The sequence below is a fragment of the Sinohyriopsis cumingii genome, chromosome 9 (genome assembly GCF_028554795.1).
Source record: "Sinohyriopsis cumingii isolate HCF-2022 chromosome 9, ASM2855479v2, whole genome shotgun sequence".
NCBI lineage: Eukaryota > Metazoa > Mollusca > Bivalvia > Unionida > Unionidae > Sinohyriopsis > Sinohyriopsis cumingii.
Window position 1 is genome coordinate 51,823,486 of NC_142969.1, and position 22,818 is coordinate 51,846,303.

Here is a 22,818-nt window from a genome sequence, read left to right on the forward strand (position 1 = left end):
GCAAAGGGTACTGGCGTAATTGAATCGTTTTTAGATGCCCATAATGCACAAACGACAGAACATACAACCGCTGAAACTTTTAATATTCTATAGGCATAGGTTTAAATGATTGTATGCCAATTGTGCCAGTGAATGGGTTTGAATGGGTTATTGGCTAGAAGTGCATGTGCTTACCGCACCTGAATGTGATTCCGGACTTGATAATACGCGATTGCATTGTCAATACAAGAGTTATGATACACACTCACCAATACCAACGTGAAAAAAGAATCGAAGCAGAAGAACAGATGCGAGATGAAATCACCAAGAGAACAGCGGGCATCATGAAATACAAACGCAAATAGCAACTGTTGGTCTTGGTGTAGCTAGAATCACAGCAACAACAATCTTTGCAGGTGCACCAATCGGAGTTATTGTCGGGTCTGTGTCACAAGTAAGTTGTGTCTCTGACGGTGATAGCAAATTAATTTTGATACATTTACATGCAATAGTACGTGTCTAATCAGACATGCTGGCAGCGATTGCAGGAAATGGAACATCGCCGTATCTCCGAGCACATACAGGTGGCCTTGCGGTCGCGGATATACAGACCATTGAGGTCTAGAAAGATCAATCGTTTTGATAGAATATGCTTTAGTTGTAATTGCACAACAAATAACCTGGGAAGTATATATTATCACCCACGAGTTGTGCATTTCTCTATTGCGCTTGCCTACCAAGTCATGGGGGCTAGAGGCTGCAGCTTTTGGTTAGACTCAGGCAGGGGTCAAAACACACAATTTGAGATTGCTGGAGTCGATAGCGTGTACTGGGTAAGCATACCTCTATACTGAATGAAGATATGTTTGTCAAGGAGGATGGAATGCTATGTAGTGAACAAAACACAACAAAATACTTGTATACTTGAAGAAGATGACGCAATGCGTCCACTAAAATGGTTCATAAAATAATGAAAAGACAAACCAGAAAAGACATAGCCTTAAGTTACAGTATTGATGGATTATCTTAGTGTTGCTGATATGGAGGCGGGCAAATTTAAAAATGTATTTGATCATGACCAGGTTGTGATGATATACCGGCTTATGATAATGCCACAAAAGGGATACTTTGTTTTGATTGTGTAGAATGTGTAGAATGTGGAAGTACATATATACTTCAGGACATAAAAGCAGTCAAAACATTCACGTATCCAAAAAGCAGACTCTAATAAAGAAGGATGGTTTGTCTTCCTCTAGTGACGCACCAAGCTCTCCACCACATATTCCATAAATTGACGTCAATAGTTTAGGTCTCTCTATTCTAGAAATAGCGGACTCGTCCTGATGCGGAACACCGGTTAAAATATATAATTGGGGACAAGGTAATACTAACTCTTTACAATGTAGTTTAGTGCGAAGGTTTAAATAAAATTGCATATACTTTTAAATGCAATGTCTGTGGGGCAAGTGTCAGACAAATAATCATAACATTTTGACATTCTCAAGATCTTAGCTTCTGGGAGGTGTAATACATAATGCTATGTATCATCGTATCAATATATAAAAACATCCACATTAAAATGATCACTAGATTATTGCGAAGTATCACTGCAAAAGGTAATGCAAATAATAAACACCTGACTGCAAGGAAAACTGTTTCCTCCCTAGCTAATGAACTTATATATTACTATGTCTATATCGAACACGACAATTAAGAGAGGGCATCTTATAACTGATCAATATACTTTAAATGCAACAAGTTCGTAATTTTAAAGCAATTGCCACATAAATAAGCTATGTTTCTATTTCATGACGGCTTGTGTAATTACTTGATTTAATAATGTGCTTCCAGAATAGACTATGGCAAAGGAATTAGTGTTCTTACATGACAGTTCGACTATGACGGATATCTATATGCGAAGCAAACACAGACTTGTTTATATGCTTTTCGTCGCGTTGTATATATATATATATATATATATATATATATATATATATATATATATATATATATATATATATATATTACAATGAAGACGCTGAAAATGAAAAATTGGAACACAATTTATTATGATTCCGTTCTTCGGGAGAGCAGCAAATTATTAGCAAAGATTGACTAAAAAATATATATGGCCTCGATAGCTGCTGTACATTGCTTTGTTTGGGCTTCAATTCACTTTGTGTCACGTGTGCTGGGAAAGAACAATACATATCAGACAAATCTTAATAGCTTCATGTAACTATAAAGAGCAATATAAGTAGCCGAGGGAAGAGAAAGTGGAATGCAGAAGGTAGCCATTATGGAGATAAAAAGTGCAATTTCTGATAACATAATAATACGTAGTAACTACCTTTAGAGGTACAAAGCCGTGAAAATTGCCAAATTAACTCATTCCTAGAAAAGTTTGTAAATCTGTTTCATGTTAGAACTATAATGTTTATTTCAATATCGAATTTTGCGTTATGTTTTTTATGACCGTAATTTGTTTCAGTTGATGTGGGATTTTATTACTAGTGATAATGTCGTATATTGTTACTTTGTTCTCTTAAAACGTACTAACATTACATCAGTTCCATTGTTACAGATAAACGAAGGGCATATGACCATGATTAACTAATTCGATGCAGTTAAGTAAATCCTTTTACATATGTATCTGTCCAAAATGTGTTCCAATAAATCTTTGCATATATGTACGTATTCTGCAAGATATATGGAAATAAAGTTATCACTGTAAATATATTCGGGTAATTAGATTAGCGCACACGTATCATGGTGATTGCAGAATAAACTCGTGATAAGAGTTAACGCTATACAATATTGTGTTCAAAAGCAGGATAACTGAGTGAAAGATCATAGTTTTTTCAATAACACAAACATCGGAGATTAAAGCTTGTTAATGCTATAATTATGTAAAACAAAATAGAAAATACGCATATTTGATTGATCACCATTCCAGGATGGCAAAATCGGGCATTGTTTGAGTAAAGGAATTAATCCATCTGATAATAACAGAAACCTTTTGTAATTAAGTTACCCTTGAGGTATAACGACCTATATCTTGTATCAAACAAGGCCATATATGAATTAGATGTCCAAATTACATGTGCCCCTAAAATAGGTTCAGTAAAATATTGCTCATAAAGCATCATGACCATTACATTTTATTTTAAAGACGATTACAGATTAACTAGCCAGTTTTTTAATTTCTTTTTTACCAACCTACCTAGCTTGAGCTACAAGCCAGATATATCAAGCTTAATATTCACTGAATTTGCAGAAAGTGTAGGGAGTATGACCATAGCAAAAACTTAAACCACTGCCTTTAACATAGTCTTTGTTATAGCACTTGAGAAACGTGTCGCCTATGTATTGCCCTGTAATGTTGAGTCTAGTACATTACATCTTGCCGATAACTATAGCATTTGAGTCCATTGTCTTCTACATCTTATTGTTTTATATAGCACTTGAATCCTCTAAAATCCAAGTCCTCCTATTCCCAAAGAAGTTGTATAAAAAGTCAAGATTACACATTCCACTCTTTACCGTCTTCGAAAGCTTGTTATCCATTTTGTGTAGAAAAAAAAATAGAGCGCTATATGAAGTAAGCGATTTATACAGTGACTTTGACATGCACAGATTGCATGAACGCTCTATTAGACTATACAATTATAATACATAAAGGACTGTGACAACTATGCATATAATTTTATAACGATAAACTATAATGAAGCCATGTTAAAGTTAACGGTGTTGGATTTTTAAAAAAATACTTTATAAGTAGATGGTGCTGGATAATATCCCCAGGATATCTGGCAATTTTTTCAGGTGCATCACGTTTATGTTCATCTTTTTGCGAACCGATAAAGCTCCGTTCAGATGAATAGAATAAAGCAAACAAAGCAACAAATTCTGAAACAATGTAGCGTTGAATGTTGCTGCTCTCAGTAATCAACCACTCAATGCCATCACAAGGCACATATTTAATCAGATAAAGATGCACTAATCATTACATTCCTCACACAGATAGATAGATAGATAAATAGATAGATAGATAGATAGATGCGATATAAAGAAGTGCTTTGTATAAGCATCAATAACATCTTGTTTGCTAGAGTTCCCAAAATTTTTACATAATTTTACAGGTTTTTATTTCGGTTTTACATGGACAGTTTACATGAAATGGTGTCCTTTGGATAAAACAATGCTATATTCTAACATTACCGCAGTTTCTGAGGAATTTTGTATTATCTAATGAAATCTTCCAATGAACAAATATTAAAATGACAGCTTCGATTTTGAGGTTGGACGATTTGTCATGTGTGGCATAGATGAAAATGTATTTTGTAAGACAAAATATAAGATTTCCAATTCATTTCACGCATTTCTTTAGAAATACTTATAAATCTTATGAGGAAGATTGATTTAGGTAGCTCTGCCTGTACGGTAAATCGAGCCAACGAAATATAAAAGTATATAAGGGGAGAAATACATTGGTTTCCAAATGTCGGAAGTTACGCGTATAAGCAAAATATATTTTGGGTTTTTTGTAAAATGCAAGGTGCGTCAAATCTAAAATGTTCAAAATGATCCTTACTCTATCATTTCAACTCGAGCGCTTTAATATAAATTATAATTCTTGCAAACCAGATAAAAACAAAATATCCCCATAAGACTGTAAATAGCTACTACATGTAGCGACAAGTTCTAAATGTATATACGTATGTATGTATGTATGTATGTATGCATACATGTGTGTATGTATGTGCGACCTCTCCTTAAATACTGTACCTAGCAGCTACATGTAGCGACAGATCCTATGTGTATGTTTGTATGTACGCTCGCAGGCACGTACGCACGTACATACGTATGTATGTATGTATGTGTCGACCTCTCCGCTGACCTAAATGGTTAGAGCGTCAGCCTCGGTATCGGAACATCTCGGGTTTGAACCACATCCTAGTCATACCAAAGACTTTAAAAAATGTTATTAGCAGCTGCATGACTTGGCGTTCAGCATTAAGAGGTTATTTTAGGACTGATCGGCCTGGTTTTAGGTGGTACATGATGCTATATGTCTACAGAATAATGTCCCAGTCCTGAACATCAGTATAAGCTGCCACAATGCAGACATCATGGCGATAACATAAATTATAATTCGAGCAAAACAGAGGTAAGACGCAATATTCCCTAACTAATGTACATATCAGCTACAAGTAACGACAGGTTCTATGTGTATGTTTATATGTATGTATGCATGCATGCATGTATGTATGTATGTATGTACGCTCACACGCACGTACGCACGAAGCTATGTATGTATGTATGTATGTATGTGTCGACCTTTCTGGTATCATAATTGGTTAGAGATTCCGCATAGGTATAGGAAGATCTCGGGTTTGAGCCCCGTCAGAGTCATACCAAAGACTAATAAAAATGTTAGTAGCAGCTGCCTGGCTGTGCGTTCAGTATTAAGAGGTTACTTTTAGGACTGGTCGGCTGGTTTCAGGTGGTACATGATGCTATATGTCTGCAGCATAGTGTCCCAGTTCTGAACATAGAATGAACTGCCACAATGCAGACATCGTGGCAATATGAGTGAAACATTATTAAATCTACACACTAACACATGCATTCTTGTAAAACTTACAAAAACAATACATAATATGTTTACCATCAAAACGGGGACATTCCTATTTTAACACGTTATGGGCGATAAAGATCTATTTTACTATGCATTTGATATATACATGTCATTTGTAATTGAATTGTATATCGGTGCGTTTTGTTACACGTAAACACTTCTTTCATCGCCATCCAAACCTTTCAGTTCAGATGTTGACTACGTCAAAAGGAGCATTTTAGCATTTACTGAAGGCTAACTAAAGCCGCGAGAACAGTTTAACTTAATTGATAAATGTATACATGTATTATCTTTGAATAATAAATACATTGTAGCTATTATTATTATCATTATTATTATTATTATTATTATTATTATCAAAGTACTAATAATCATCAACAGATCTGCCGAATGACAGCTGTTCCACTTTCTTTGATATACACCATAGAAAGTGTCATCAATCCATTGGTTCAAGATTTGACGGTAGTGGAAAACTTTACCCGCTATGCTGATACCTATTATCTAATTTGGTCATGTTCATTTTCAGTACGTTAGAGTTGGCATTCCTGCCAAACGCTCGTCTTGGGACTCAGGTTTGTCATCCGCAAATTAGTCTCAGTTAGTTGTTAAAGTTAACTTTGTCAGAGATGCTGATAATATCGATGTCTCGGGGCTCAAGGTAGAAACTGGGTCTCTTATGCACACTGCCTAAATGCTCGTTTATTTGTTTTATATTATTTGGCTCATGTCCTGTTATTTGTCCATTTTGCACCACAACAATCATTGACTCTTCCTCGTTGGTTGTTGTCCCAATGCAATTTTCTAGTGTGCTCCCGAAAGATCCCTCACCTTTGGAAGGAATAGGTCCTGACACCATGTCCACGTTTTGGAACTGAATCGATGCGTGTTTCTTTATATATGAAAATTCGTCCTCAACATCATTATATGCAGCATTCACGCGAGGTATACCTTTTGACAAATTATCGGAATTTACTGATGGTTTTGAATTCAAGTTCCTGCTTTCTGTTTTCTTTGACCTGCGATATGAAATATACCACATTGTAGGACATAATAACTAGCCAAAACCTTTTAGAATACAGACGTATTGTCGCCATTAAATTGGAAATAACTGTGATAGTATTGAAACGATTTTAAAAGTAGCGAACAAATAAATCATATTACCTTCGACGTCACTTTGTATCAGATATTAATGTAAGTTAATATGGCATTTAGTTTCAATCAATGAAAGGTTTCTAACTCAGTAACATCAGTAAGCATAGTATATCATACAGATATTTACAAATTAACTATTACTAATGATACGATTACATACAATTTATGAAAAAAACATTGGTGAACTAAATATTCTTGATTATCCACACTAGACCTTTGCAATTAAAATATAGTTATTTCAGACCGTTTCTTGATATTTCTATGATAAAGAATACGAAACATATAGTTAATACAACCTTTTAAACAGGAAAACAACAAGGACCATAATGGCGATCAAGACAACACCTCCACCAACAACGAGTCCAATCAAGGCTCCATTTTCTGTAAGAGAAATGCTATCACTGTTTGGTAAGAATAAAAACATTCTTGAAAACGACACGGCAACGCTTATTAATTACAGCTGTAGATATCTAAAATCAACAAAGAAATTAAAGACATTGTTGTGCAAGCTGTCCGATGAAACGGTGAGAAATGTGTTACCCCTCCCATCCTATCTGTATGACTGTTGTTGCGTTAAGTCCTGATGTTTCCATTTAATTATTACAACATATCAGATGTTGCTTTTGAGCACTGAACTTTGATTAGTGAAGAGTACCATCAGTTTTATAGTGATCCCTGGATACGACCTGTAAAGATGCAGTCATCTACTATTATTATTTTTAGTAATAGTAGTAGCAGTAGTAGCAGTGGTAGTAGTAGTAATAGTATAACATTAAATGTTTTCCCTTTACGAATCATGTACACTCTCTTAACAGGTCGCGAACGTCTACGATATGTACTTTATAATACGTACATATGGCATATACCAGTTATTTTTATAACGTTGGCATTTTTATAAATCATCATTCGCATGGCATATATCAATTATTTCCATATCATTGGACTTTAATACATTATCAACCATATGGCATATATCACGTATATACATATCATTGGACTTTAATAAATCATCAATCGCATGGCATATATCAGTTATTAATATATCATTGGACTTCAATAAATCATCAATTGCATGGCGTATATCAGTTTTCTTTATTTCCATATCGTTGGACTTTAACAAAGTATCAACCATATGGCATATATCAGTTATTTCCATATCTCTGGACTGTAATAAATTATCAGCCATATGGCATATATCACGCATATACATATCACTGGACTTTAATAAATCATCAATCGCATGGCATATATCAGTTATTTCCATATCGTTGGACTTTGAAAAAATCATCAACCGTATGGCATATATCAGTTATTTCCATATCTCTGGACATTAATAAATTATCAGCCATATGGCATATATCACGTATATACATATCATTGGACTTTAATAAATCATCAATCGCAAAGCGTATATCAGTTTTTTATTTTCATATCGTTGGAATTTAATAAATCATCAACTTATGGCATATATCAGTTATTTCCATATCTCTGGAATTTAATAAATCATGTTTACAACATGGAAGTTAAAGAGAGAAAAAGTATGACACACTTCAGTATCGAGCTAGAAAATCACGCCAATGCATATCTCGGGTTTGTGTTAACTATATAGTATGAATAATAATAATAATAATAATAATAATAATAATAATAATAATATATTTTTGTTTTAAATTACAGAAGAGTGCAAACTGTTATAGATTCTTTAAAAAAATTAAACTATTTGCAACATTTTGAAACAAAAACGTTATCAAATTTCAAAACATGCTACAATCTCGTGACTGAAGAAGGGAATGAAACTATGGAAGGATTGAAACTGCAATAGCATAATGCTATAATTTTATACACATAATCTGGTAATAAGGAATAGTATAAATTAGCTAAAAACATATATAGTACACCAAGACATTCAATATTGCATATAACATAGCAGTCACCTCTCAAAATTGCACATTAAAAAAAATAAGTAAGTGTTATGTGACTGCACAGTTTATTTGTGCTTTCGCATTTAACACCACTGCTGAAAAAATATTGGCTGAATCATGCCGAGGAAATGCCTCTCACAAGGATACATAGAGGCAGCCAAATGGGATGGTCTTCGCAATACAAATCATATGCCCTGAATGCGGAATTCGGTGTAGGTGGTAATTATATGAATGTACATAATCACGTGAAATACGAAATGTTTGCAAACAAATATACCAAGGAATTATCATTATATAAACTCTCAGGTGCACAAAAAACCTAGCAATGACACTAAAGCACAGCAACACCTAATTCTTTATCTTAGAAGAAATAAAATAATGAAATACGAATGCAAATTGCATCAATCTTCAAGCAGAGAGTAACGAAATCTGAGCACTTGCAGATTTCGTTATAGCGATAATCCTTGCATGAAACGATTTAACTTTTTTATTTAATCTAATCTACTATGTTAACCAAAGGTGCCTGTCTACTGGAAGATTTAAATAGATAAAAAAACCTTATTGGAAGTTTGAAGTTCTTTGAAACAGTAAACCTCAGATTATATTTATTTGTATTGAAAAGCACAGATTACTGAAGGTAAAATGGATTATAATTAGTCAGAAGTTAATTTGTCGTATATTGTATCCACATATGCGTTCAAATTACGAATGGTTAAAACTGAATCAAATCATAATTAACAATATGTTATATTGTGCGAAATGACTCGACCACCTTATAACACTCTCAATTTCAAAACGTATCGCCCTCCCTAATTGTAACAAAAGGACATATTATCTTCGCATTACAGCCATTACATCATGGGAGCTTTAGAATGAATAATTTTAACAAAACAGTTTCATTTAACCAGTTAATATTGAACGAGTTTTGAGGTTAAATTGCGAAATGACCGTTGTTATCAGCTGATAACTCGAAACTTAAAACAAGCCTAATAATCGTATAGTAAAATATTTTTCCTGATGATATCTTTACATGTATCATTATCTGTATATCTGATATCGCCGCAGTGACGATAAAGTGGTTTTGCCACAGTATTAAACGTCTTCTTTAGTTGAACATATATGCATGCACTTACTTATGATATATTTCCAAACTTTGGCGTAATACATTTTCTTCCCTACTTTTTCTTCTTCTTCTTCTTCTTCTTCTTCTTCTTCTTCGTTTCCTTTTTCTTCTTCTTCTTCGTTTTCTTTTTATTCTTCTTCGTTTGTATTAGGACGTGATAAAATATGCTGGTACTATTCAAGATATGTAAATAACGAAAAGGTACCAATAGCACTGGCGACAAAAACTGCTACACAACTTCATTTGGTCTCTGTTATGAGCCTTTTAAAGATGGTTCTCAGACAAATCGTCTGCACGGTCAAAGACAGAAATTACATGACTTTTTTACTAGATAGTCAGTGCCAATCATTTATGTAACGCACTAACAAACGCTACACGTTTGTTTTAGGTCAAGATCTGGATTAAACGTATTGCAAAATATTGCTAAATAAATGTTTCATTCACAATTACAACGAATTATCTAATATAAGTTGATCGAAGCAAAAGTGAGATAAATGTATCAAATATAAAAACTAAATGGATGTCCTGGTCTCACTCTTCCCTTCCTTATGAAACTTGTTTTCGCTTCGTGAATACACTTTTGATAGTCTAATGTACGTTGTCTATGATAAATTGAAAAACAATCACACTTTCTTTAGTTATGATCCTTTTTAATAATAATAATAATAATAATAATAATGAGGACTTTGTATAGCGCCTAATCTTTAGAAACTCTAAGCACTTTACAACGTTAGACAACACCGATAAGATGAAAAACATATAATGATATGATTACAAAAAACAAACACAATGAAATTAGAAAACACATACCATCTCATACAAAAGCTAGTATAATGTGCTCTTTATAATGAATACATTTCACTACCAATGAATAATTTCGATAATTTTATGTTGTGTTTTTTATATTTTGATTCTAATTATAGTTCTACATTTTTGTAAAGTATTGATAATGACTTATGTTTTGTCCCGAAACGTTGTAGTTCAGACAGGAAGAAAGACTTATAGAACCATAAATGAACAAGCTAAACATTTTACAGATGATAGCAAGGGGACCACTAGCTAATACGAACCTTGCCCACGGTCTTGTAAGACAGGAGCGTTTGTGGAATGTTTCTCGTTCGTTGCAATACTAGTATCATTCATTACTGTATTTCAAAATGTTGACACATCGGAATCTCACCTTTGCCCAGCTTCTGAAACAAAAAGAAAAAATGCAAATTAGATTTGGTATGTAGGCTATCTTATTGTTTCATTTTAATGTATTGCATCTACTTAGCATTTTGTTTTTGTTTCAACGTTCTTACTCTTATTGGACACATTTAGCTTTTAAATAGCATCGGTGGTTATACACCAAGCTCATTTATATACACTCTATTCCATCTGTTTGTTTCATATTTTTAAATTCATCGACTACAAAAAAGAAACGGGATATTATAATTAAGGAAAGAAAACATATGTTTGAATACAAGAATAATATGTTCAAAAAATGTATATTTTCTTTACATCGTGGCGACGCAATAATTAGAAACAATTAATAATATCGTGCAATGCATAATAATGACTTTCATTGAATTAGAACTAACAACTGCTTTTTATTTATTTTAGGAATAGGCTTAAAATATTATTTTTTTCTCGTATACTAGTTTTGTATGAATTTTGGGTGTCGCATAGGGTCACCAGAAAAATGTATCGAACATAACCTGAGGAGGCTTTAAAACACAGAACAATATATGAGAGCAATCAGAATATGCCTATTTTTTGGGAACTTTGAATGGTATTCCCATTAACGCGATACAAAAGAGCAATATCAATGACGTTTGGTATCTGGGTTTAATACCCTTTTTGAGCACATCGCAGCCAGTTCATATAGTGGAGGTTGAAGCGGCGAAGACCAGGAAAGAAACGCCGATTAAAGGGACGGTACTATTAAGATTTACCATATAGCAACTATTTTGTATCAAACTGGTCTATAGCAAAGGTTATAGAAGTCATGGATGCGCATCTACTCATCTTAAGTTATATTGTTATTTTAAAACGTAAAACTAATTATTTTTATTCAACCGAAAGTCTATTAAATCATAATTGTTTAATAATCTTTTCAACAAGAAACTTCCAGACTGAAACTATCAACTTTTAAAATAGAAGCCAGTTACTAAAATGGGTCATTAAAAGAGCACGTCGTGTCTAATCATCACAATATAGGGCAGCAAGGATGTGTTTATCAACATACATCGCTCTGTTTTGGACATCACAGTGTATGTAACATTGAATGTTCATTTTACTAGATCACTCATTCTGATTGATATGGGCCCAAAATTTCCACGTAGTTTACCATTGATTTGGTGGTATCTACATCTCCGTTTCATGTAAGTAATGACCTTCCAAATGAAGATGGATGCATGATGACCCAATTAACATAAATCACTGACATTTCAAAGTACACAGCATCAAATTCTAAATATGACACCCATTACTGAAATAATAGCGGCTGATCACATGCATGGCTATACATTTTACTACACACTGATGCTACAAATCGGAAAGAATGTATGCTAGGTCCTATAAGTTTCCTTTGCTTTGTCGTCTACGTTGCTCTGTATATACATCATACGTCAACAATCATATCCATAATGCACCATATGTGAATAATCTGATGGGGAATAGTTGTTGCGTAACAAGAACAATATACAATAGCCAAAATGTTTTTTTTATATCTGAAATATTAAATGCATAATAAGCTAACAGACAACATGTCCTTATTTAATACTTTTTTTATCAATTGATCCCTATTCTTCCATTTCTGTACACCAGCCTTCTGCAATCGTCCTCAGCAGCATAGAAGGCGAACATACCTTTTGCTGAAACGTCATTTGCTTAAAATAAAAGCTTCCTACGAAATGATAAAATAAGGTCACTAACGCTAAACCGAAGCCTCCAACTGACCGGGAGTTTGTTTAATTGGGTTATTTTATTTTTTTGTGGTTACTTTATTGCTATCGTTAGTGGTTTTCTAAATTTGTACGTGTGTTTTCGTTTACCCAACGATGTTGCATTGAGGTCGCACCCTCTCTGCTTATATAATTAAATCATTATTACATAAATAATGACACCTCGTGCTGAATCGTATACTGTTAGATTAGCTCGAGAAAGATTAGAAGCGATGGAGAAAGTTTTTTCTGCTCGTGATTATGTTAGACAAAACCGACAAGAACGTCAAGAATCTCTAACTAAATATGTAGTAGGTACAGAACAATTATTTAACTCCATTACAAAGGTTACTGAAAGAGTGGCAGAAGCGACTGAAGGTCATCGCCTAACGTTAGAACAAACTGCTACAGATACTAGAAAAAAAACCTGAAAGAACTATATTTAAAAACATTATGGTAGGAGATCTTCCAACTGAAATAGCTGCTGCTCAACCACCACCCCACCCCACCCTCCACCCGTAGATGGAAAAATACTTGAAGGTATTGTTGAAATAAAAAAAAAGTTCTTTCATCAAAGCCAAAACTGAGAGAAGAAGAGGAACCAGAAGAACAACAGGTTAAGATGCTTGAAATATTTAATGATATGGCTATTAAGGCAATATAAAATACAGAAGATTGGTGCGTTTGCCGTTTCAAGTTTTAGTTTTAGAGAAAGATATTTAAAACCTGAGTATATTAAACCTGTAAGTAACAAAACCTGGTATACATGGATATATAGCATATAATGTAAAAAAGATCGAATCTCAAATGATGATATTATATATCAAGCGTACATGGATGAAACAAATATAATTTAGATGCTCAGTTTCCTCGACGACAACTTTTCAAACCTCAACCTGAACCACAACCTCCCCAGCAAGAACCTTCTGTTCGACTTCCTCCATCGCAGCAACAAAATGAACAAGAAAACAACCACAATATCCGGGGTCACGACTTCCTCGGCCACAACAAAAACCACAACCTCCTAAAGAAAAACCTAAATACATTTTTACTGATAAAGATCTTGAGAACTTTGCTGAAAATCAGGATAAATTAATTGACATTGCTGCAAATAAATATGATTATAGACGAAAATATTTAAAATATGAATATATTGCAAACTTATCACCTGAATATTGGATTCCTTTAAGATATTTTGCTGCTAAATATTCAGATATTAAATTAAAAAATCCAAAATATATTAAGTTTCAATAGAGTGTATAAGAGAAACGAGAAAAATATGTTCTTTGTTCACCTCCTTTAGCTACAGGAAGTGGTTTTACTACTCAAGGAAGCGGTTTTATTGCTTGTCATAACTATATTCTTTCTCAGAAAGATAGATTGGAAATTTTGACTTGAGGAAAACGTGCTGCAAATATTTCGCCGGAAATCATTAATGAAATATATGATATTTGTCGAAGATTATTTACTGGGGTTATTATGGATATCAATTTTAATCGTTCTCTCATTGATCACAGTGCTGATGATTATCACAGTGATTAGATAAATAAATAATAAATAAACTAATTATACATCCTACCCAGCGTGGACCAATCATTGTTAGAGTAGTAAATTAAAGATTGCCAACATATAAAGCAACTTACGGAGATTGAATCGGTGATGTTGTTCAAGGTCTATTTAGAAGGATAGCCCCAAAAGCAATACCGATTGCAAAACAATTAGGGATGAAGACTATTGATTTTATTCGTGATAAAGGCATCGGCGCTATTGGTAATCTTGGCGGTAAAGCGTTCTCGACAATCAAGGATAGTCTAGCACGGTTAATTAGACAATATTACCTAGCAATGAAGTTATGCCCTCTAATGTCAGTAAAATAATAAATCAAGCCGCAAATCAAGAACTATTAGAGTTGGCTGGTAAAACAGAAAGAAATATAACTGCAAATTTAATAGCAGAAAGTGGTCTTTGTTTTAATCGATGATAAATATAATAAAATATGATGATAATGTTTAATGTATTAAAATATTTTACCACAAAATACTGCAGTTTATCCACAACCAAATGATTTTGAACATGCATCTAGACTAGCTGCTAATTTTGATATTATATTATTGCAAATTACAGCTTAGGATTAATGTTGTTAGGAGGAAGGAGAAGATTTTCATGTACAACTCCATTGTCACATATTTTTTGGATTTTGTAGAAATGTTAGAAAGGTTTTTTTTTTTTTCAGGGCTAAGCATACAGTTGTACTTGTAAGAAAAGGCATTGACAACGATGCAATCTGGCGGAGCGCTAGTGCTTCTTATGATGGTAAAGTAAATATAATAAAAATCTCACTGTGGATGCCAGTAATGACTCCAACAGTCGCTGAAGAATAAATATTACTTTATTGTATGGGTCAAGGCGGTAAATCATTGTTATTGGGGTTAACAGTGACCACATACAGCGTTCAAAGCACCGTTCGAGGTGTATTTGCATGGCATGTGGCATCACAGGGTGTTTCTGCACCGCGTCACATTTGTATTACTTTGCAAAATAATAATCGATTAAACTCGTAACAACATAATCATATGATATATGACCAACTCAGGGTTACCGATGTTACTTAAGAATAAATGGCAAACAAGAGCCATCTGAGGATACATTGTTAGATTATACCACAAATCATGTAGCAAAGCATATGATCGTTTCATGACATGTATGGGCCGTGATTAAAATATATATACTGGTTTACAAATATCACAGTTAGATTTTACAACACTATATCCAGTATATTACTTTTGCTGGAGCATCTTGATTTAGCACGACAAAACTGTCGTTGATATGCACTTCCGAGCTCGCTTAAACGAAGTATCCGTTAATAGTTACAGAGCTATTGCAGTTATTCTTTAAGATAAATCAATTTTACTCGAAGGTGTTGGTGGACGAATGAGAGTTGTTGACGGTCCAGAACAAAACATGTAATTAAATCACTTATCATATTATAAAAATGTCGTATAGTCACATTAATGTCACACTGACTTCTGGTCAGGGGAACAAATTACAATCAAAACTTTCGAGTAAATGAAAGAACAAAACTATCACTAAAAATGATAAAATTTCTAGTGGTGGTCCAAACAAATGTGTCATTAAGCTAGAATTAATTCAAACATTTTAATAAGTATTTAGAATTATAACCTTGAGTTCAACTTCATCTTTCTCAGAGCGCTATTAAAGATATAGTTACAGTTGGTTGAATATTTCTACTTCTTGCAGCACTTGGTTTTTAAATGGTAACAGGAAAAGGATGTAAAGAAAGGGGGAAAGGCCTAAGACTCCCAGGAACTCCTTATCGATACCGAAAAGGTCTGAGACTTCCAGGAACACTTCGCTAATTTTGCTTAAATCAAATTTTGATTTACTCGATGCTACTAAAAAATGAAATATAAAAAATTTCAGAGGTGGTTTTCAAAATAACCAAACATTTTTTAAACTGTAAGTATTAATCTTGATCACAGTTCAAGTCCAAGAACTCACTGGATTGCATACGAAATAGATCCAAGTGGAATTGTTTATTTTGATTAGTATGGGTTGGCACCACCAATTGAATTTTTAAAATATACAAACACAATAAACAACATTCCAGTCTGGAATTCAACATTACCATCACAAACAATGACAGATCCACCGATATGTGGCCGTGAAGTAATTGCTGTACTAGAAGCTATATCAAAATCTTCCGGTGCACCTCATAAAGTTGATATTTACGGAAAATCTTCTCTTAGTGTTATCACTGGAGGCAAGACCAAAAAATATGACATCGATTTGTCAAATTACACAAATAAAGATGAACTTGCTGATATTATGAACATCTCTGGACATGATAAAGATGAAGTTGTTATGTTTTAGGATAAAAACAAGGTGTTCTAAAGACTAGAAATATTAAGTGGAATGACATAGTTCGCAGAGTTTTCGGTGCTACTACGGATAATATTCTAGTATTTACTAACGGCGGTAGACCCAGAGACATGAATATATCAAGTGCAGCTATTAGAGATGTAATTGCAAAAGTGTTGCTAATCGTTTGCAGACCACCGGCGATACAATGACAGGTGAATTCAGCATGAACGGGAACAAAAAAGTTGCTTTAAGAGATCAAACATCTGATAAAGTTGCCGCAACAAAACATATTTTGACAATAACTATAAAAGTGTAAATACTAAATTAACCACACTACGTGCTGATTATGACATTCATGTAAATATATTTTTAAATACTTGTAAGAAATTTCAAAAATACTCAATAAAATCAGAGGGGGACTCTTTGGAAATTCGTTGATTGTTGACGTAAAACTCTTTGATATTAATACAAAACTCGGCGATATTAAGACAGCTATGTCAGACATTGAAATGATTAATAAGCGATTAGGTGTTATCAGAGATCCTAAATCATTTTCAGAGCTAATCACGACAGAGCAGAGTAATATCAGTGATATTAGAAAAAAGACTAAAAGATGTTAAAAGTGTAATTCCTGATATCGTTAAAGAAAAGAACTGATTAAAATTCAACAGAAGCAGATTATGAACCTGGTATATACAATAGCGTCTGATGAAGTATTATGGTCACCACTCAATAAAAACATTTAACATTGTGCTGAGGTTAAATGTATATTCAGGTTCAAGTAATTGGTGTTGTAACATGTATATTACACTGGTCAACAGTGAAATCATTACTGACTTGAAAAGGCCCTAATCTGTAGTATTTTGGTGTGCCGAACACGAATATAACCGTGAAAAATTTATATTGGCTCTCGTTTTGAAGATATTCATATACCTCATTTTCTATGTTTCACTGTGTAAATTTCTCCAGTAGGACTGCAGCAACATCCGGAATAATGATGTAACATTGCATAATACCATCATGCTCACATCATCCACAGTTGATTGCATCATTTTCTGATGCAATGCAATACTAATGCCATGCTTCTGCTGAAGTAAGTTGACGTCATCAGTGTACTATACATGTGTAGGCCTATTATACTAATGCCAGGCGGCTGCTGAAGCTGACGTAAGCAGTGTACTATATAAAGCCCAATCAGATAGGTTCAGCATTTAAAATATTTTAGACGTTGTGCGAGACAGTTCAAGCTACTGTTACATAAAACTTATTATTTTATCCATTTACGTACAATAAAGAACAGTAATGCCTCGAAAGTGTGTTAATACCGCGGACAATTTTTGCTATATTTGTGGGGAAGTGACATTTGCCAACCAGAAGAAAAGTATCAATTCTCAAGTGAAGAAGGCATATCATCTTTACTTCGGATGCAAGGTTGGTGACCAAGACAAGCCTTGGGCTCCGCATATATGCTGTGCTACATGTACAACACAGCTTTCACAGTGGTTGAATTGCAAAAGGTCATCAATGCCGTTTGCAGTCCCAATGGTGTGGAGAGAGCCAAGCAACCACCTAAATGACTGTTACTTCTGCTTGGTTCCTCCTCTTTCCGGCGGAATAACGAAGCGAAAGAAGTCGAGAATAGTCTACCCAAACATTCCGTCTGCATTGAGACCAGTTCCACATGGTGAGGGACTTCCTATTCCAGAACCTCCAGCAGAATATTCTCTTGATTCATCTGACGAAGACAAAGGTGAGTCGACCTGTTCTTCTCCTGGTCCATCAGCATGCAGTGATCCAGATTTTCACTGTGGTGCATCATCAACCCCACACAGAATAACACAGGAAGAACTAAATGACCTGATTCGTGATTTGGACTTATCAAAGAACAAGGCAGAATTGCTAGGATCAAGACTCCAACAATGGAATCTTCTAGAAGAAGATGTCACAATTACTGCATATCGAAAGCGCCACCAGCAATTGGAGCCTTTCTTCAGAAAGGAAAGTAATCTGATATTCTGTTCCGATATTGAGGGCCTCATGAATGCTTTAAAAATCACTCATGACCCACAAGAATGGAGACTATTTGTGGACTCTTCGAAACTGAGTCTCAAGGCTGTGCTTTTGCACAATGGAAACATTCTTCCATCTATTCCAGTAGCGTATGCTGTCCACATGAAAGAGACATACGATAACTTAAGGCAGCTACTGAATTCCATTGAGTATAACAAGTACAGCTGGCACCTCTGTGGTGATTTGAAGGTAGTTGCCCTTTTAATGGGACTGCAGCAAGGATATACAAAATACATGTGTTTCTTATGCGAGTGGGATAGCCGAGCAAGGGAAATGCACTACATGAGGAAGGGATGGACTCACAGGCAGAATGTAGCCATTGGAGAGAAGAATATCCAACACCCAGCTCTGGTTGAGGCTCAGAAAATCTTGCTACCACCCCTTCACATCAAACTAGGTTTGATGAAGAACTTCGTGAAAGCCATTGACCGGACTTTGCCAGCATTCCGATACCTGCATGAAAAATTCCCTCGACTCAGCGAAGCAAAGATTAAAGAGGGAGTTTTTGTGGGTCCTCAGATTCGAGAGCTTTTCAAAGATGACCGGTTCAACAACTTGCTGGAAGGTGACGCGAAACAAGCATGGAATGCTTTTCGCCTAGTTTCTACAAACTTCCTCGGAAATGTTAGGGCAGAAAACTATAAGGAACTAGTAGAAGACATGTTGATGAAGTATAAGAAACTTGGCTGCAATATGTCTCTAAAGATTCACTTCCTTCATTTCCATTTGGATTTCTTTCCTAGCAACTGTGGTATTGTTAGTGATGAACACGGCGAACGTTTTCATCAAGATATCGCAACAATGGAACAAAGATACCAGGGAAAATGGTCCACTACAATGCTGGCTGACTACTGCTGGACACTCCTCAGAGATGCTCCCGAACAGCTGTACAAGAAACAGGCGAAGAAATCTAAGATGTAGTCAATGACTTGATTTTTTATAGGTAGGCTATTACAGTTGACCTTTTACTATTGGAATGCATTTCGTTATGTAAACATTAATTTCTTGCAGATTACAAAAAAACTAGAGCCAATTTTGCAATTTGACTGTCATATTCGTGTTCAGCACATAAAAATTGATAAGAATTGACTAATTTTATTTCAGTAACATGACTTTTGTAAAAATTTGTTGTCCAGTGTTATCTACCACGATTTCACGGTGTTATCCACTACCTGGATCGCCTCGAGCTATATTAGTGATGTTAGATCAAAACGACGAGGAAACATTTACTGTCGAACCCGAAACAAAAACACTCGGCTTGAATTAGTATTGGTGCCTTGCATTAGAAACTAAATTCCTACCTAATTCAAATACAATGCGTATTCCGAACAACGTTTAACTTGATGTTGCAGTCAAGCATTATAGATGCAAGCATGCACGTAAATGGCAAACAAATTTAAAAATATCATTGACGAGTATATAGTTAAAGTAAAGAAATATCGCAGACGTGTAGTTATCGTTGACATAATTCTTTATTTAGCGGCTGCTGTTTTTGCTGGAACCGGATTATTATTATCAGCAATAACACCATCATTTGTAATTTCACCTGCAGTTATAATAATTTGTGTTTCAGCAGCGATAACGGTTGCCGATATTCTTAATATCACTGCATAAAAAATATGTACGTGCACAAATGCAAAATTGAATGATTATATAATAAAATTACACACAGCGACCTTACCATACTCCAAATTATCCTCGTTATTATCAATAAATCTTCGTGATGGAAAAATATCAGATTGTGAATTCAAGGATATGATCAAAATTTACAAAGAAGCAATGACTGTGATTGATTTAGAAAATCACGATTTAAATAATAATGTCAACTCCTAAGGAGCTACTTCAGCAAATCCTAACGAACACAATTCCGTCAAAAACAACAATGATATCAACTAATCCAGAATTTACTCTTAACTTTCCAGCTGTAATTCCAATGAAAGTAACAGCGCTTGCACAATTACGAGTATATTACAACTGGCCAAATATCAGATCAAAATGATTTGGTGGATTACAGATGAATAATTCGCTTGTTTTTGCGAAAAAGAAACAAGATGAAATCCCCGACTGGTTATTTGTTTCTATTCCAACAGGATATTATCAGATTGAACAAACCAATGATGAATTTCAGCGCACAGCAAAATCTATAAGCGGAGAAGAAGCAAAAATAGCTATAACAGTTCACGAACCAACATTATCGGATGCAATTGAAATATATTATCCACACTGTGTTGTAGATATGTATCAGTCATCAGTTAGATCTGTTTTAGGTTGGCTTGAATTTCCAACAGAGAATTTCTTTTACAACAAGTCCAGAATATGGAGATGAATATCCGTGGCGTCATTATACAGATCGTCGTATTAAACATTCTGATGGTAGTATATTTCCTAAAACACCGTTTTCAATACTAGATTTTGATTAAAATAAACTTTCAATTATATTGTTTATGAAAGAGATTTCAGATCGTTTGCTGACAAAATTAAAAACGAGGATACAGCTATGTCCACGATATTAGAGCAATTATTTAAAAATTATATCCTTGAGTATCGTATTAACCATATAAGAAATGATAAAACATTTAAATCAAATTGTATCAGATCTTGATATTGCTAATCGAGTTGCTATTCATATAATAAATGCTAGTATTTATGATATAGGATATAAAACAATAACAAATATCAGACAGTTATATATTAATCACTATAAAATAGCTGAAGCGAATGTTTTAAAATTTGTACTACTAGGATTTAAAACCGATGATCTAAACAGAAGTGTTAGCGATACCATCAACGAAAACGTTTCCAAAATAATCTAGTCATGGAGAAAAATATCCATAACAGCATCTCTTCTAAGACATAACAATAATCCGTATGGTGAGGCTCGTCATATTTCACCAGGGATTGTAATATGACTTCAACTATTGCAATCAATCTTGTATGCGATGTAATTGATGGCAGTTATCAAATAGAGCTTGAAAAATCAAACCAAGCTCAGCAAGGATATATTTTATATACATTTACTCCGCAAGTACCTCCTGGATATTTCATCGTACAAGAATCAATCAATCATGTTTATCTACGTTGTCATGATCCGTTATTATTAAGAATAAATTTCAAACTTACTAACCAGAGCAGACACTTAATTGAGGTATATTATATAATGTACCAATATGTGAGAGTTTTCATACACGATAAGTAGGAGGACCTTGAAAAGGCCATGAGAACAGTAATAACAAAGTCTCCAGTCAACAGAGAATAACTTAGTGTTAATATAGGTCTTAAGGATTACGGCAACAAAAAAGGTTTGTTGACGCAGGAACAGTTAGATGAACTGCGGCGAGAACATATTTATATAATCACATGTGATACAGGTCAGATTCTGAATTATGCACATTCTTGCATTAAACTTGATCAGCTTAAAAAATATTGTCTAATTCTGAAAGGTATATTCTAAAAAAATAAAAATAAAAATTACAAAATATGTCATAACAGAATACTTTTGTTTTACTGATTCTAGCCAAGATTTCAGATAAATGATGAAAATAAGTATGATTTTATAATCTGATTGAGTATATGCTACTAAAAAAATAATGAAAATTAGTCAAATTGTATAATTGCATAATTTGACTGGGTCAAAACCCCAGTGAATCTGTAAATGGTTCATCGATATATCCATACATTTTCATAAAACACACCACAAAATGATGGTCTTTTAGCGAAATTATAAATGATTTTAGTTGTTTTATGGGAAAAAAAGGAAAATTTAACGATTTATCAATAAATCATTTAGAGAATTGCTGGGGTTTTACCATTCAAAAATCAGTGAAATTGCAGTATTTTCACTGACAAGTCGATTAAACTCGGTGAAAAAAAAACTATAAATTTTAAATAAAGGTCACTAAAATCTCGGAAAATCAACATAACAAATATTATAATCAGAATAAAATTAACTGTTACTTTCACAATCACTAATCATAACATTCATTTTCATCACTAGTGACGCTTTTACTACAATCACTTTCATTAATGACAGCGTTTCCATTTTCGCGAACTGATATAATCTTTTTCAGTTGTCTTACGGGTGTGATAATACTTTTTTGTTTCATATTTGTTAGATAATTTTGA

The 22,818-nt window shown here is 34.0% G+C and overlaps 1 protein-coding gene across 5 annotated transcripts in view; it reads right to left on the minus strand.

Annotated features, from left to right (window-relative positions):
- Positions 1-2,029: 2,029 nt before the first annotated feature.
- The window catches only part of LOC149791807 (uncharacterized), a 50,038-nt gene continuing 29,249 nt past the window's right edge, over positions 2,030-22,818 (minus strand). For all 5 annotated transcript variants that reach the window (XM_089970306.1, XM_089970302.1, XM_089970304.1 and 2 more), the window contains 3 exons: positions 10,888-11,010; positions 7,069-7,153; positions 2,030-6,636 (listed from right to left, as the gene is read on the minus strand). In XM_089970306.1, the coding sequence (XP_089826432.1) occupies positions 6,219-6,636; positions 7,069-7,153; positions 10,888-10,960 (576 nt within the window). In that variant the 5' untranslated portion in view covers positions 10,961-11,010 and the 3' untranslated portion in view covers positions 2,030-6,218. The remainder of the gene's footprint in view (positions 6,637-7,068; positions 7,154-10,887; positions 11,011-22,818) is intronic.